At 51.6% G+C, this 16,105-nt stretch overlaps 1 protein-coding gene across 1 annotated transcript in view; it reads right to left on the bottom strand.

Moving 5' to 3' along the window:
* C14H10orf90 (chromosome 14 C10orf90 homolog) overlaps positions 1–12,708 on the bottom strand; it is a 201,842-nt gene extending 189,134 nt beyond the window's left edge. Inside the window, exon 1 of the mRNA XM_060171086.1 lies at positions 12,197–12,708. Within this exon, the coding sequence (XP_060027069.1) occupies positions 12,197–12,436 (240 nt within the window). The 5' untranslated portion in view covers positions 12,437–12,708. The remainder of the gene's footprint in view (positions 1–12,196) is intronic.
* Between the last annotated feature and the right edge of the window lie 3,397 nt (positions 12,709–16,105).

Raw genomic sequence — 16,105 nt, 5'->3', positions numbered from 1 at the left:
GTTTGGCTCTAGGAGGAATCGAGAGGAGCCCTGGTCCTAGGGGAGAGAAGAGCTGGGGGCCTCCAGCCCCTCTCTGACTGCCCCCAGTCCAGTTCCTGGCTTTAGTCATCTCCCCACTCCCATCTGTATAAAAGGTTGGCACCCTGAAAGGATAGGAGGTTGGCTTGTCTTAATATCTTCCAGCTTTGGGGCTGGGAAGGTGGCATCATGGTTCTACAAATGACTCTCCTGCCTGAGGCTCTGAGGTCTCGGGTTCAATCCCCATCATTGTCATCAGCCAGAACTTCGCAGGACTCTGGAGTTGGCCTCTCTCTCTCTCTCTCTCTCTCTCTCTCTCTCTCTTGTTCTTCCCTTCTTTCCCTTTCTTCCTCTCTTATTTGAAACTCTCATATGTAACCAATAAAATAGGGCTGGGGAAACAGCATCATGGTTCTGCAAAAGACTCTCCTGTCTGAGGCTCTGAAGTCCCAGGATCAGTCCCTAGCACCACCATTGGCCAGAAATGAGCAGAGCCTTGCTCTCTCTCTCTCTCTCTCTTTCTCTCTCTCTTCCCGTCCCTCCTTCATAAAATAAACAATAATAAACTAAAAATGTATCTTCTAGCCTTTGGCTGTGAGCCTGCAATAAAGTAACTCCCTTCCTGCCAAGGCTGCTGGGCCTCGTGTGGCCTCCTGCTGCCCTGAGCAGGGACCAAGTTTGGTTTCACAATCACTCCAGAACCTTTAGAAACTGACCTTCACAGTCTCCCACTCGACCCTCCCAAGCCTTGTCGTGCTGAGCAAGTGTGTCGAATGTGGCCTTGTGTTGGGCTTTGATTGTGGTTTGCAGAGTCCCTTTTCAAGGCATCAGAGTCCTGCCTGTGGCCTCATCCCTCCCCATCTGCAATTCTGAGATCCGCAGAGCCCTGAAACCTTTAGGCTGCAGAAAGCTAATCTCATGGTAGAACCTTACCTGCACTAAGCGGAGGCTATAATATTAATTAATTCCACTGGGGGTGAATATTCATACACACTATTGCAAACACATCAGTGAGCTTAATTACAGGGTGCTGCCTCAGACCCCTCTGGGCGAGCTGGGAAGCACAGCCTTCCTGAGAGGGGCTCCTGGACCCCAACCAAAAGCCTGAGGTGGAGGATGGTGGACGGGTCCTGCCGACCACTGATAGGCGTGGCAGCCCCTGAGTCAGGGGTGTCTGTGCACCCATCTCCCCATTTCCTCACCGTTTCCTCCAAGGGGGCACACTGTGCATGTTATAGGCACAGCCTATAGAGGCATTACATGAACACTTAGGTCGGAGCTACCCAGTGTCAGAAGCAGAGCGATTAGAACATTGTGTTCAGCATCCGTCATATCAAAGAGAGAAAGAGAGAGAGAGAGAGAGAGAGCGCACACGTGCTTGTGTGTAACAGGGTGTGCTGGGCACTGGTCTCTGCAAAGTACTGAGCACATGAAGCAAGGACTCAAAGTCCCCCCTGCCCAGCCCTGGAAAGAAGGGGGCAGGCTAAGAATCCAGGTGTCTAGGGGACCCCACCTCCAGCCCCTCCCCACTCTCTTTCATGCACACGGTGTGCAGAGAAAGCGAAGCAAAGGAAAGGAGAGCAGAGATTTCTGAACTACATAGGTCCCCAAATGTCAAGAGCCAAAATGAAAACAACAGCAGAGCAGGGCAGGGCCTGGGAAGTGCCCCTGCTTTGTGGGCCGCTTGAACCCACCAAGTCTGGCTCGGATGCACTGGGGAAGCTTCAGGGCCGTGGCATGGCTCCCTCTCCTTCTGTCTCTCCCTCTCCTTCTGTCTCCGTCTCTAAGTCGCCCAGAAAAGTGAAGCCCTAGCCCTGACACAGCAAGAACAGAGGCTGACGTCGGTGGGACCCAGGCAAGGGCGGGTGACATCTTCCCGGTGTTCTCATCGGGTTGAGGGTGGTCCCTGCTGAAGCAGGTGCAGGAGCCTGAGCTGGAAGACCACCCAGCCCCTCTGTCCCGTGAGGCTGCAGGCATCCTCCCTCCCTCCCTCCCCAGCTAGTCAAGACTGGGGACCGACCTGTGCGGTTTCTGACTACAGCAAGTCTGCGGCTACAGCCACTCAAAGCCCAGGTTGGTCACTCTGCCGTGATCCCCCTTCATGCTCCGTCTCTTCCTGTTTACATCTGCTCTGACTCTGCCTAATCGGAAATAAATCAGCGTGAAAAGCATCAGATTCTTCATTCGGATTCTCAATTGCCTTTTATTACTGCGATGATGTCCCTTCTCTGACAGCACACGGTAGGGCTCTTGCCTTGCTTGTTAGGAGCTGCGTGAAGGTGGCTGTGCCTCAGCCCTGCCTGTCTTCTCAGCTTCTCTTTCAAGTCATTGTCTCCCAGGCTGGCATCTGGGGTGGGGGCTGGGGGGTCCTGGGTTTGAGGAGGAGGCAGTTCAACATGGAGTCATTTGATGACTCCTCCTCGGATGGAACACACGGAGGAAGACAGCTGAAGACAGCTGGCCCTGGCAGAGCTGTGAGAAATGGTATAGAGTTCTGTCTCCATTTACCCACCAGGAGGACCTCAGTCTCCTGTACGTTTGCAGGTAGGGGAGAGAGAGAGAGAGAGAGGGAGGGAGAGAGGGAGGGAGAGAGGGAGGGAGAGGCACTTGCTCTCAATTCCTGCCAACCTTGGGCCTGGGGAGAAAATAATTCCATAATAGGTGCATGTTAATTATCAGTTACAAAGTCAAATTTAGCTGCACTGTTTTGTATATCAAAGAGGTAGATTTCCCCTGGTTCCTTAAGCATTCCTTCCAGCCTGTTCTATTATGTTCCCTATCATTTGCAACATTTTCTCCTGACTTTAAAATGTGGGCTGAAGATTCCAGAAAGGAGGCCCGTTTCTTGAGCGCCCAGTTGAAACTTCTTACCCCATCACTACTTACTGTTCACTGCTTCTCTCTCTCTCTCTCTCTCCCTCCCCTTTTCCCTCTCCCTCTCCCTCTCCCTCCCCTTCTCCCTCTCCCTCTCCCTCTGCCTCTCCCTCTGCCTCTCCCTCTGCCTCTGCCTCTGCCTCTGCCTCTGCCTCTGCCTCTGCCTCTCCCTCTCCCTCTCCCTCTCCCTCTCCCTCTCCCTCTCCCTCTCCCTCTCCCTCTCCCTCTCCCTCTCCCTCTCCCTTTCCCTCTCCCTCTCCACCTAGAGACCTCAGAATGGATCATAAAGTCACCCTGGTTGTGCCACACATTGGGAAGTGCTGTGAAGTCAACCGCACACACAAGACAAGTTCTTAACTCAATGGCCACTGCTTTTCTTCTCCCAAAGGAACAGAGAAGAGGATATTTCTTTTTCTTCACTCCCCTGTTCCTCCCCTGGAGCTGGGAGTGGGGGAGGGGCGAAGGGCGGTGGAGTTCTCTCTTACACACAGGTTTCTTTCCATGAGAGCTTTCCTCCCAGACAGACAGAAAACCATCTCAAAGGGGCCCTTAATGTAGCTTCACACCTTCTCCAAACTAGAGGCAGTGATGCCTTTTACTTACTAAGGACAACAGAGCAGCTTCCTTAATGGCTTGATAACTGAATAATGCCAGCGACAATACCAGGATAAAGGCTTTCTGGGCTGTTCGTGATCTCCATGGCAACTCTAGAGGGGAGGAACCACTGCCCTCATGCCCATTCTGGAAGCAAGGAGACTTCAGGCTTATCATCATTTATATGTAAAGACATCAGTGAGGAGTGGTGAGCAATGGTGGGGAGAGAAACCCCTAGCCCTCCGGGCCCCTTTTGGGCTGGTTCAGTAATCAAATCCACACCAAGTTAGGAGACAAAAGCAAACTGAACCGGGTGAGCACAGGGACCCTGCAGAGACACGTGGGCCCCAAGGTCAATAAGGAGACATCGGGGGTCTCCGTCCTGAACTAGGGAATGGGACAGGGGCCCAGCCTTCTGAGAGAGGGAAGAGGACTCCTCACGTGACAAGGACCAGGTGTGCCAGGGTCCCGTGCTTGGCATCTCTGTGCAGAGAGCTTTCTCTGATAGGTTATTTCTGGGGGAAAAAAAAGGAAGGAAAAAGTAAAATGACTAATTCTAGGTGAGCCTCTCTCCTTTTCATTCTTTCAGGGAGATGGGGGGTGGGGTGCTGACATCCCCTTACAAGGCTGCAGGGGCCCTGATGAGACTCAGCTTAAAGTAACCCACACAGCAAAGGTGCACCTGTTGGGCACATTCTCAACATCTGGGGAGGCCTGAACATCTGGGAGATGCCTCTGAACAGCTGCAGGAGCTGCCTGGTGTCTGGGAAGGCCTGTCCTGCCCAACCAGTGTGACAACGCCTCAGGGAACCCTGAGCAGTCCTACCTGCTGTCCACCCCCCAACCCTTCAGCATCTGCTAACTCTGCCTCCTACAGGAAGCAACTGCCAGCAGAGAGGGGAGGTTCCTGCAGAGCCAGAGGCCAAGTTTAAGAGGGCACTCACTCACATTACAGCATGCAAGGTCCCGGGTTCAAGCCCCTGGTACTCGCCTACAGGGAGAAGCTTCATGAGGGTGAAGCAGGGCTGCAGGTGTCTCTCTGTCTCTCTCCTTCTCCCCCCCCTCCCAATTTATCTTTCTCTGTTTATATCTAATAATAAATAAACAATTAAAAAAATAATCCAAGTTGATCTGCATCAGGACCCAGGTCTTCAGTCACAGATGCCTCAACAGAACTTCAACTGCTAAATGAACACCAAGGATGTTAGTGGCCACTTGTCATGGTCACGGAAAACCACTCCCTCACAGGATCACAGATGGGGGACACATGGGAACAGGTAAGATGAAGTGGTGGAACCCAGGTAAGGGGCTGGGGCGGGGCAAGGAGGCTTGGAGAGCAGAGGCGGAGGCTGAGCCCCCAGCCCCATCACATCTGGCTCTGTCTAGAGAGGTCTTCAAGGGGAGGAGCAGAAAGCCCACACCAGGAACTTCTGACCTAAATGCCACTAAGTGACCATCAGGCCAGAAAGAGAAGGATGAAGACGGGATGGTCTCACTCATGGACAGCAGTGGAGAAATCAGAACAGAAGGGGAGACACCAAGCAGAACTCGGACTGGGCTTGGTGTCTGGCACCAAAGTCAAGGACTCTGGGGGTGGGGGGCTTTCAGGTCCCGGTGCCTGAAGGTGGAGGGGGACCTAATCTGGGGGAAGACTGTTTGGCAGAAAACTGAGAAATGTTTCACATGGACCAAAAACTGTATTAACTTAAACTACTAAACTGCGGGGGGGAGGGGGAGAGAGGTCACTTGCTCTGCTGCAACAGAGAAATAATCCGCATCCTGTCTTCCACAAGTTATTTTTTTTCCTTTTCTCAGCAGCTGATCGCAGCTGAAACAAACATCTGTGACTCCACACCACAGGACTCAGCTCAGCAATAAGTCAGTGAGCTTTGGTTAATCTCTGTTCCACTGTTTGCTTGTTTACTTACATATTTATGGCCTCCAGGGTTATTACTGGGGTTTGATGCCAGCACTATAAATCCACTGCTCCTGGTGACCATTTTTTTTCCATTTTATTGGACAGAACAGAGAAATTGAGAGAGGAGGAGGAGGAGAGAGAGAGAGAGAGAGAGAGAAAGCAAAAGAGAGAGAGAGAGAGGCCTGCAGACCTGCTTCACCACTCATGAAGTTTCTGCCCTGCAAGTGGGGAGCTGGGGACTTGAACCCAGGGGGAGTCTTTGTTTCCTCCTCCTTCATACCAACTCTCACTCTTCCTGCTAGACATGGGGAACAGCCAGTCTTCCAGGAAGACCAGCTCCCAAAGCCTCTTTCCCTGTGCCGGCTAGCTGGGACCTCTGGGGCCACAGCTCACTGTAGACACGGCATGTGGCTGGGTCACCTTGGCACTGCTCCACCGCCCACGGCGCCACCCACCGCCCCAGAAATCCACGTGGGGTTTTCTGTAAAGACTGAGGGTCGGGGGCTGTGCAGTGCACACCGGGCTAAGCGTAGACAGCATGAAGTGCAAGGACCACTCAAGGACCCCAGGGTTGCTTCACAGGCGGCGAAGCAGGGCTGCAGGTGTCTGTCTTCTTCTCTCCCTCTGTCTTCCCCTCCTCTCTTGATTTCTCTCTGCCTTGTCTCATTAAAAAAAGAGAAGAAAAGAAATGAGAAAAGAAAAATGGGAAAAATGACCAGTGGATTCAGAGCCCCAGCACTGAGCCCCAGCAATAACCCTGGAGGCAAAAAAAAAAAAAAAAAGATTTATTTATCTCAGAGCACAGAAATAGCACAGAGGTTATGCAAGAGGCCCTCAGGGCTGAGGCTCTCTCAAGTCTCAGGTTCAGTCCCCGGCATGGCCATAAAGAGAGCTGTCATGCCCACATGGTACAGGAGTGAAGCCGAGAGCCCCAGTCATGGGACCCTGGGTGTCTGCTTTCTGCCGTGCCTCCTGGGGCCCAGTGTGTCCTCAGTGTGGAGGCCTTTGCTGTGCCATCTCAGTAATTCCTCTCCATAGTTTCATCTGTCCTCCTAGAGAAAGAAAGAACCTGAAATGCCAAAAACAAACAAAACAAGGGTGACAAGAAGCTGTGTGAGAATCACAGGAGGGTGGCTAAGTCACAGGAAGGGAAGGGAAGGGAATGAGCAGGGCAGAGTGAGAGGAGCAGTCAGGGAGGTAGCCCAGTGGTAAGAGCACCTGCTTTGCAAGCCTTTGCAGAGACCCCAGGTTTGACCTCAGCCATCCCACATGCCAGGCTGATGCTCTGAAGTCTCACTGTATATCACTGCTTAAGTAGATAAATACATCTTTCCAGAGAGAGAGGGGGGGGTGGAGAGAGAGAGAGAGAGACAGAGAGGGAGAGATGGGGGGAGGGAGAAAGAGGGAGAGGGAGAAAAAGAGAGGAAGAAAGGAAGAGTGAAGGAGGAAGGGAGAGAGGGGAGAGGGGGAAAGAGAGAGGAAGAGATAGAAACAGATGGAGAAAGAGGAAGGGAGAGAGGGAGGGGAGACAAAGAGAGGGAGAGTTAGAGAGAGGGAGAAAGAGGAAGGGAGAGAGGGAGGGGAGAGAAAGAAAGAGAGGGAGAGAAGAAGAGGTAGAGAGGGAGGGGGATGAGATAGAGAGGGAGAGAGAAAGAAAGATATAGAAAGAGGAGGAAAGATGCATTGAGGAAGAGAGAGACAGAGAGAGAGACGAGAGGAGGAAGAGGGAGAGCCTCCCAGAGGTTTGGTCTTGCCCCAGCCCTGCAGGTCTAGCACGGTTAACTTGGTAGAAGAACAGCTCAGAAGCCCGAGGTCCCCAGCAGTGACTGTCATGGTCAAAGCTGCCCCCACCCCCAGCACCACGCAAGAAGCAGAAGCGGTGGGATCATCCGCCCGGCACTGACTGCCCCTGCGCCCCGGCCTCAGAGCAGAGCTGCGTGCCCACAGCTGCACAGAGCATCCGCGAGGCCATTCAGAGTGGGCAGCACCAGTCCCCATTGTCCACTGGCCCGCCCCCCACCCGCCAGCTCACCCACCCTCTCCTCACTCAGGCAACTCCGTGGAAAAGCCTCTGGGATTCCTCTGGGCTACTTGGTCAGAGAAACATAACAGCAGGGGTGTGGTCCTGCATCCGGAGCTCACCTGCTTATCAGGTTAGAGTCCATTCTCTGCTCTCGGGGTGGGGGAGCTTAGCAGGTAGATCGATTTGTGATGTGCCTAGCTGTGATCTCTCCTCTCTCTCTTTCTCATATGGAATACACAAAATATTTTTTAATTTTTTTATTATTTTATTTATTTGTTAGAGACAGCCAGAAATTGAGAGGGAATGGTTGGATAGAGAGGAAGAGAGACAGAGGGACACCTGCAGCCCTGCTTCGCCACTCATGAAGCTTTCCCCCTGCAGGTGGGGACCAGGGACTCAAACCCGGGTCCTTACGCACTGTAACATGTGCGCTCAACCAGGTGTGCCACCAACCATTCCCCAAAATATTTTTAAATGTTTTATTTTATCCTTTCTTATTAGGGGATTAATGTTTTATCGTCAACATTAAATACAATAGTTTGTATATATATGCATAACATTTCCCAGTTTTCCACGTAACAATACAACCCCCACTAGGTCCTCCACCATCCTGTTCCAGGACCTGAACCCTGTTTTATGTTATATTAATAAGAGAGAGATGCACAGAGAGTGAGAGACAGGAGGTCTACTCATCTCTGGCTTTATGGTGGTGCCGGGGATTGAACCTGAAACATTAGAGACTCAGGCCTGAAAGTCCTTTGCATAACCACTATGCTACTCCCACAACTTGAGATAAATAAACCTTTAGAGAGAACCTAGCAGCGTCAGATTCTGGGGCCCAGGAGACAGCTCCCCCAACTGCTCACGCCCCTGGCAAAGTCTGCCTACCTCTTTGTGCCTCCATGTCCCCGGTGAGCAGATGGGGGGCAGGAGAGGGCTCAGGACAGGCTGGCTCCAGCCTGTGTCCAGTGAACCATCCGGAAGGCAGGGTTTGAGGCTGGTCGGCAGCTGGGAGGGACTCGGAGCTCACCCCAATTTAGACAGGGCTGAGGGGTGGGTGGGCCGAGCGGTGGCACACCCACTCAAACACACATATCACCGAGCGCAAGGACCAGGGTTCGAGCCCCCGCTCCCCACCTGCAGGGTGTTCGCTTCACGGTCTGCAGGTGTCTCTCTTACTCTCCCTCCATCTTCCTGTTCTCTCTCTCTTCTCTCTATTCTATCAAATGAAAATTGGAAAGAAGTAAAAAATGACCTTCGGAAGCAGAGGACCCATAGCGCTGGTGCTGAGCCCCAGCAATGACCCTGGCGGCAGTAAAAAATATGAATGAATGAATGAATGAATGAATGAATGAATGAATGAATGAGTGGATGAATGAGTGAATGAATGAGTAGGGCGGGAGGGCACTGAGCTGCTAGGACGTCATTCACTCCTGGCACCACATAGGAGCACCCTGGATAGCACTTAGGAAGCTCCAGAGATGATGGGGGTGCTGTGGTCTCTCTCTCTCTCTCTCCCTCCCTCATGTAAAAACAAGAAACTAGGCAGGGGGTGTGGCTGGGTGGTGGGGTGCATGCTTTGCAAGTGCAGTCCCTGCTCAGATGAGCCAGCATCATCCTCAAAGACCTGGTCACAGGACACTTGTGAAGCATGCCAGCTGCTGGTGGGAAGCAGGGACTCGAACCCGGGTCCTTGCACACAGTACTGTGTGCATTTAACCACACAGTTAAGCCACCCAAGAGTTGCTTATTGTGAGAGAGTACAAAGGAGGAAGGAGTGTGGAAAAGAGAGAGGTTCCAAGCACCACTCAGCCCTGGCATAGGCAGGTGCCAGGATCAGACCAGGACGAAGCCTTTGCCAACGTGCGGACTAGGTTCTCAGCACCCTCCCAGCCCCTCAGACCTTCCGTTCAACTCCAGTGGGTAAAAGGTGCTCCTGGGACGGCCACGGAAGTCACCTGGTCTTCCAGGATCTCTCAAGCTCACTGTTTCGGCAGAAGCGGGCGGTCTCTTCCCTAGGCACCTCGCGGCTCCGGGGATTCATTTGGGCGACCTCGCTCATTTTCCACTCCATGGGGTACCTGCTGGTCAAAGCCCCTGCAGGGTGACCGATGACCCTGGAGCTGGGAAGACCAGGGGTCACTGGGCCGGGTCTGACAACAGGGTCCGGTCCAGGGACTGTTAATTGGACTCTCTCTGTTAATTGGAAATTGAATGTGGAAATATACTTCTCGCTGGTTTCCCAACATAAGTGGAGCTGACAAGACCCAGAGGGAAAAGATGGGAAGAACAGCCCGGTGACTGAACTCTGCTAGGGAGAGAACAGAGCAGGGATCTGAGAGCCAGGGCTGCAGACCCACCTGAGGGGTGCCAAGCCCAGCCTGCCCGAGTGGAGGAGGCCAGATCACCCCCAGCTGCCGGCCTGGCACCACAGGTGGCCTTGGACTTTCAAGGAGACTTGGAGGGGAACATATTGCCAAGCACAAGGACCCAGGTTCAAGCCCCAGTCCCCAGACACAGAATGGACGTTTCATGAGTGGTGAAGCTGGTCTTTAATTCTGTCTGTCTGTCTGTGTGTCTTTCTGTCTACCTGCCTGCCTGTCTCCCTGTCTGTCTATCTATCTATCTATCTATCTATCTATCTATCTATCTATCTATCTATCTATCTATCTTTGTTGCTAGGGTTATTTCTAGGGCCTGGTGTCTGCACTATGGATCCACTGCTCCTGGTGGTCATTTTTCCTTTTATTATATTTTATTTTATTGGATAAGACATAGAGAAATTGAGAGAGGAGAAGGAGAGAGAGACAGACACTTGCAGACCTGCTTTGCTGCTTATGAAGTGTTCCCCACTGCAGGGGGTTACGAGGCTTGAACCCAGCTTCTTGTGCGGGTCCTTGCCTTTAGAACTATGTACGCTTAACTGGGTGCACCACCACCCGGCCCTATTTCTCTCCCCTCCTCTCTCACTTTCTCTCTGTCCTCTCCAATAAAAATTAGGGTGGGGAACAGCCACTGGGAACAGTGGATTTATAGTGTAGGCACCGAGTCCCAGCAATAAAACCTGTTGTCAAGAAAACAAAGAAAACGGAGAAGGAAAGAAAAGAGAAGAGAAGAGAAGAGAAGAGAAGAGAAGAGAAGAGAAGAGAAGGGGAGTCGGGCGGTGGCACAGCGGGTTAAGCGCACGTGGCGCCAACTGCAAGGACCGGCGTCAGGATCCCGGTTCGAGCCCCCGGCTCCCCACCTGCAGGGGAGTCGCTTCCCAGGCGGTGAAGCAGGTCTGCAGGTGTCTGTCTTTCTCTCCCCCTCTCTGTCTTCCCCTCCTCTCTCCATTTCTCTCCGTCCTATCCAACAACGACAACATCAACAACAACAATAGTAACTACAACAATAAAACAACAAGGGCAACAAAATACATAAATAAATATTTTAAATAAAGAAAAGAAAGAAAAAGAAGAGTTGACTTAGAATCCTGGGAACATTTGGCTAGAAGCACCTGACTTCAGCTGTTGGCTGTGACAGGTGATCAGAGAAACAAACAAAATATTTCTGCACTGGATTCTCAGTCCAGTTGACATATTCTACCATCTCCTGCTCCTTGGTCCACACTGCGAATGGAGCTTATGAAGTTTCATACATAAAAATTAGGAAACATGAGGATACTCCGTCACTGAGGATTTTAAATAGAGTCACAAACACTTTGGTCAAAGAAAAAGAGCAAGATGATATGACCTGCCAGTCTCACCCCAACAAAGGCTGGACAAGAGCCTCAGTGAAAACCACACAGCAATGAGATTCTGGCCCAGTCTGTGCCCCGTCCTATTAAAGACGGTGAGTTACAGCATCTCGGGTTTCTCTGTTCTGAAGGCAGTCGGCTAATGAACGACTACCACACACTGAATTAGCATCGGTATTCCTGCTGCCTTTGGGTCTCTGTCGCATCCATGGAAATTCACAATTCCAGGTCTGGAAGTGGGAGAAGCCAGGCTGGGAGCCTGCAGAACAGGTTCTCCCTTGGCCTGGAAATAGATAGCAGCAGAGCGGAGCACGGCTCTGCCAACAAGCTTTGCGGACAACAGCCTCAGCCTTCAGAAAGGCGGCTCCACAGGAAACGCTGGCGGTTTGCTTGTGGCGTGTGTTGGTGCAGACAGGGGACCCCCTGACAGCGTTATATGTGATTCTGTGTCCAGTGAAGCCCCGCGAAGTCCTCACGAGCACTTGCTCCGAGGGCCGGGATACAAACATGCCTCACAGTGATACGTTTATCTTACTTTGACATCCGGAAGCTCTGGAATGCTCCCTTTCTTCCCCCGAACTAGTTTCTGCCTGAAAATAAGGGCTCACAAAAATAATTAAATGGATAAGTACCATTGTTCCAGGCCTAACGTGAACCGCTCTCTTCATGCCATCAGAGCAGGCGACTTTCACTACGCCACCCCTCAGGAGACAAACAGCCCCTGGCAGAGTTACCGGGCTTAAGCAGAGGGGACTCACAGACACGGACAGCTCTTTGGAAACGTGAATACAAATTATCCCTCATGACCTTGTCTGGAACTGCTGCCTAGCCCCCTCCGTGGCTAAGTCTGCTGCCTCAAGCTCCTTCCTCCCCAACCCACACTAGAAAATCTGAAATTAAGAGAGAGAAGAAAAGTTGCAGCTGAATCTCGCACGCGATGGGTAGATAGCTCAGGCCAGCTGGGAGCCCTGAGCTGTCTGCCCAGGCCTCTGGCCTGGGGGTACACCCACAGGGCACCCCGGTTCAGCCATACCTCATATCTGCCGGCCGTGCTCTCAGCTCTGCGCAGGGCCTGGGACATGTGGAGCCCACAGACTCTGGCTCGTCTCTGGGAGGGGAGCCAGGTGCTCTTGACAAGGTCCATGAACATCACATGATTCTTGAGTCCCGTGCTGAAGGTTCTTATCTGAAAAGCCCGGTGCACTCCCAATTCTGCGCGCCCGGCGGCATGCCCCAATGGTGGCGTTTTTGCAGGAGATCCACAGGGCTGCATGACACTCGGAATCTTGTGACTTGGGCCAGCCAGCCTGGCAAACACAATTTGCTTTGTTTCTCCCAGGTATTGAGAGCAGCAGCCTGGGAAGCACCCTAGCTCAGGCCGAGCCTGGCCTTCCCAACTCCAGAGCCTGCTGGCCCTGGGTCCCAGTGGCAAAGCCTGTGCACAGACCCATGTCTGTGTAAGCCTGTGTGTGTGTGTGTGTGTGTGTGAGAGAGAGAGAGAGAGAGAGAGAGAGAGAGAGAGAGAGAGAGGCTTTCTGTGCCACTGCCCAGCTCCTCCGTGCTGCAGTCCAGCTGTCTCCGCAGCTTTTCCCTGCGCCCTGGAAGTCACCTGGACCCATCTCAGATGTCAAAGAAGCGTTTGTCTGTCTTTTCTGTGGCATTCAAGTTTGGAGCACAGAGTCTGTCCAGCTAGAGAGAGAGGCTGAATGTTCACAGTCCCTGGAATCCAAGTCAGTGATCGACAAGGCCCTGGACAAAGGAAGCAGGAGTCCTTCTCTTCTCAGAGTCCTGCTTTACCAGGCAAAGCTGAAAGGCACAAGGGAGACTCCTACCCACACACAGGAACGGCCACCCTGAGGAGAAGGGTCACTTTCAGGTGCCACTGAAAACAACAGCACAGAGTGACTGCAAGTGATAGGGACTGACAGCCGGAGGGGTTGGGGGGGAGGCAGGGCAAGGCAGGGCACACAGCGGCGGGTGTGAGAGCTCTGGTCCACCCCGGGAGCACCATCTCCCATGGGAAAGATAGAACAGCCATAATTCCTGCCCCTCTGGATCATCTGACCGACCGGGAGGGCCAGAGGAGTCCAACAGCAAAGGCAAAAAGAGCAGCATGATACTGAGTCAAGAAAGCCGCTATCCGCACACAGAGCTGGACGTTGTTCTGCCTGACATACTGCTCAGTGCTCACGCACACACGGCTCACGGTCCATGCGATGGTGGGATGAGGGGGTCTGGAGCTCAACTTATTCAGAAATGCCGCCACTTCTCCTCACCTACGACGAATAGTGAAGCCTGCGTCCAGCGGAGAAGCAGTGACAGAAGCCACAACTCCCACCTTCTGCTCCCCAAAAGGAATTTTGCTCCAGACTCCCAGAGGGATAAAGACTAGGGAAGCTTCCAATGGAGGGGAGGGGACACAGAAGTCTGGTGGTGGGAACTGTGTGGAATTTTACCCCTGTGATCTTACAATCTTGTTCATCATTCTTAAATCACTAATAATAAAAAAAAGAATGATAAAGTCACTTTCTCCACCCCATCTTGGATGGAACTTGAAGGAATCCTGTGAAATGAGAGAAGCCAGAAAGAGAAGGATGAGGATGGGATGATCTCACTCATGGACAGAAGTGGAGAAATAAGAACAGGGGGGTGAGTGAAGGTGCACCTGGTTGAGCACACATCTTACAGTGCACAAGGACCCAGGTTCAAGGCTCCGGCCCCCACCTGCAGAGGGAAAGCTTCACAAATGGTGAAGCAGGTCTACAGATGTCTCTCTGTCTCTCTCTTTCTCTCTTTATCTTCCCTTCTTCTTTAAATTTCTTCTGGCCTACCAAGTATAATAGAAAGAAAGGAAAAAAAAAACAATAATAAGGAAAAATAGCCACCTGGAGTGATGGATTCATAGTGCCAGCACTGAATCCCAGCGATTACCCTGGTGGCAATAAAAAAAAAAAATAATAGAGGGGTTTGTGTGGTAGCGCACCTGGTTAGGTGCACATGTTACGACATGCAAGGACTTGGGTTCAAGCCCCCAGTCCCCACCTGCAGGGAGAAAGCTTTGCAAGTGGTGAAGCAGGGCTGCAGGTGTCTCTCTGTCTCTCTCCCTCTCTATCTCCTCCATCCTCTCGATTTCTGGCTGACTCTATCCAATAAGTAAATAAAGATAATTTAAAAATCTTTTTTTAAAAAAAGAAAGAAAGAAAACATTTAAGTCAACCTTCTTTTATTTTATTTATTTATTTTTTGCCTCCAGGGTTATCACTGGGGCTCAGTACCTGCACACAAATCCACTGCTCCTGGAGGCCATTTTTTTCCCATTTTGTTGCACTTATTGTTGCCCTTGTTGTAGCTGTTATTGTTGTTATAGCTGTTGTTGTCGTCTGATAGGAAAGAGAGAAATGGAGAGAGGAGGAGAGAAAGACAGACACCTGCAGACCTGCTTCACCGCCTGTGAAGCGACTCCCCTGCAGGTGGGGAGCCGGGGGCTCGAACCGGGATCCTTGCACCGGTCCTTGTGCTTTGCGCCACCTGCGCTTAACCCGCTGCGCTACCGCCCAGCCCCAAGTCAACCCTCTTGTTGAGGGCGAGAAGGACCACTCAGAGACGGCAGTGGTTACAGGGGTGGCTTGGGCAGTGTAGGTGGGGTCTGGGGTTTATGACCCAGAAAGCAGTGTATTGGCTCTCTTTGGCGCAAGATCATGACTGTGTAAGTCTCTCTCTTTCTCCTTTTCTGGAATGACCATGTGAGCAGCCTGGAAGTCAGCTCTCTCATTTCTCCATCTCTCTCATTCCCTACCATGTTTTGTTTTCAATAAAAGTTTAATTTACTTGAATAATCATGCTTTCCCATCAATTCTTTGTGGAGATTGGTATGAGGAACTTTGGGAATGGAGGGAGAAGGAGGTGTCGGCCTTCTGTTCCCGCCATGTTCCCCTACAACGTTCTCACTGAAGCATTAAGACAACAGCAACAGAGCAGGTGTTTGCTCAGCTGGTAGAGCGCACTCTAGCACGAAGACCTGGGTTCAAGTCCCCAGGCACCATGTGGGAAGATCCTAAGTGATGGAGTCATACTGTGATGTCTCTCCCCACCCCCCCCCCACACACACCTCTTCCTCTCCTTCTCCCTCTCTGGTTCTTCCTCTACATGGAAAAAAGAGTCCACAAGAAATGGTGGAATCACACAGGCATGAAGGCCAGCAAAGCCCTGGTGGCAAAAAAAAAAAAAAAAAAAAAAAAGACAATATGACTTCCACAGAAAAATGCCAAACCAATTCGTTTTTCAGCTGAATCAGGGCCTTGCCCAGGTAGAATTTTACCACTCCACGCTGCTTTCCATTCAGAGAGAGAGAGACAGTGACCACGAAGAGAGACACCACAGCCCTGGATTGTCCCCAGTGTCAAAGCACCTCCACATGGACTCCTGACCCGAGCCCGAGCCCAGGCCCCACCATGACAGGGTAGGCGTCTTCCTGGGTGAACTATCTTTCCGCTCCCCACCTCAATACTTTCAGAGAGGACCATGCTGGGGGCATCGTCCTGGATTTGCAGCTTCCAGGAATAGACAGGAGAGAAACTTGGGCAATAAGGAAATAAAATGTTAAAAGAACACACCCATCCAAAAAGATCTGTGTACACATATGTTCTTGGCAGCACAATTTGTAATAGCCAAAACCTGGAAGCAACCCAGGTGTCCAACAACAGATGAGTGGCTGAGCAAGTTGTGGTCTATATACACATTGGAATACTACTCAGCTGTTAAAAATGGTGACTTCACCGTTTTCAGCCGATCTTGGATGGACCTTGAAAAATTCATGTTGAGTGAAATAAGTCAGAAACAGAAGGATGACTATGGGATGATCTCACTCTCAGGCAGAAGTTGAAAATCAAGATCAGAAGAGAAAACACAAGTAGAACCTGAACTGGAATTGATGTATTGCACC

This window comes from Erinaceus europaeus, chromosome 14 (assembly GCF_950295315.1).
Source record: "Erinaceus europaeus chromosome 14, mEriEur2.1, whole genome shotgun sequence".
Lineage (NCBI taxonomy): Eukaryota > Metazoa > Chordata > Mammalia > Eulipotyphla > Erinaceidae > Erinaceus > Erinaceus europaeus.
The sequence above is the reverse complement of the archived record's forward strand: the minus strand, read 5'-3'. Positions and strand labels throughout refer to the sequence as shown.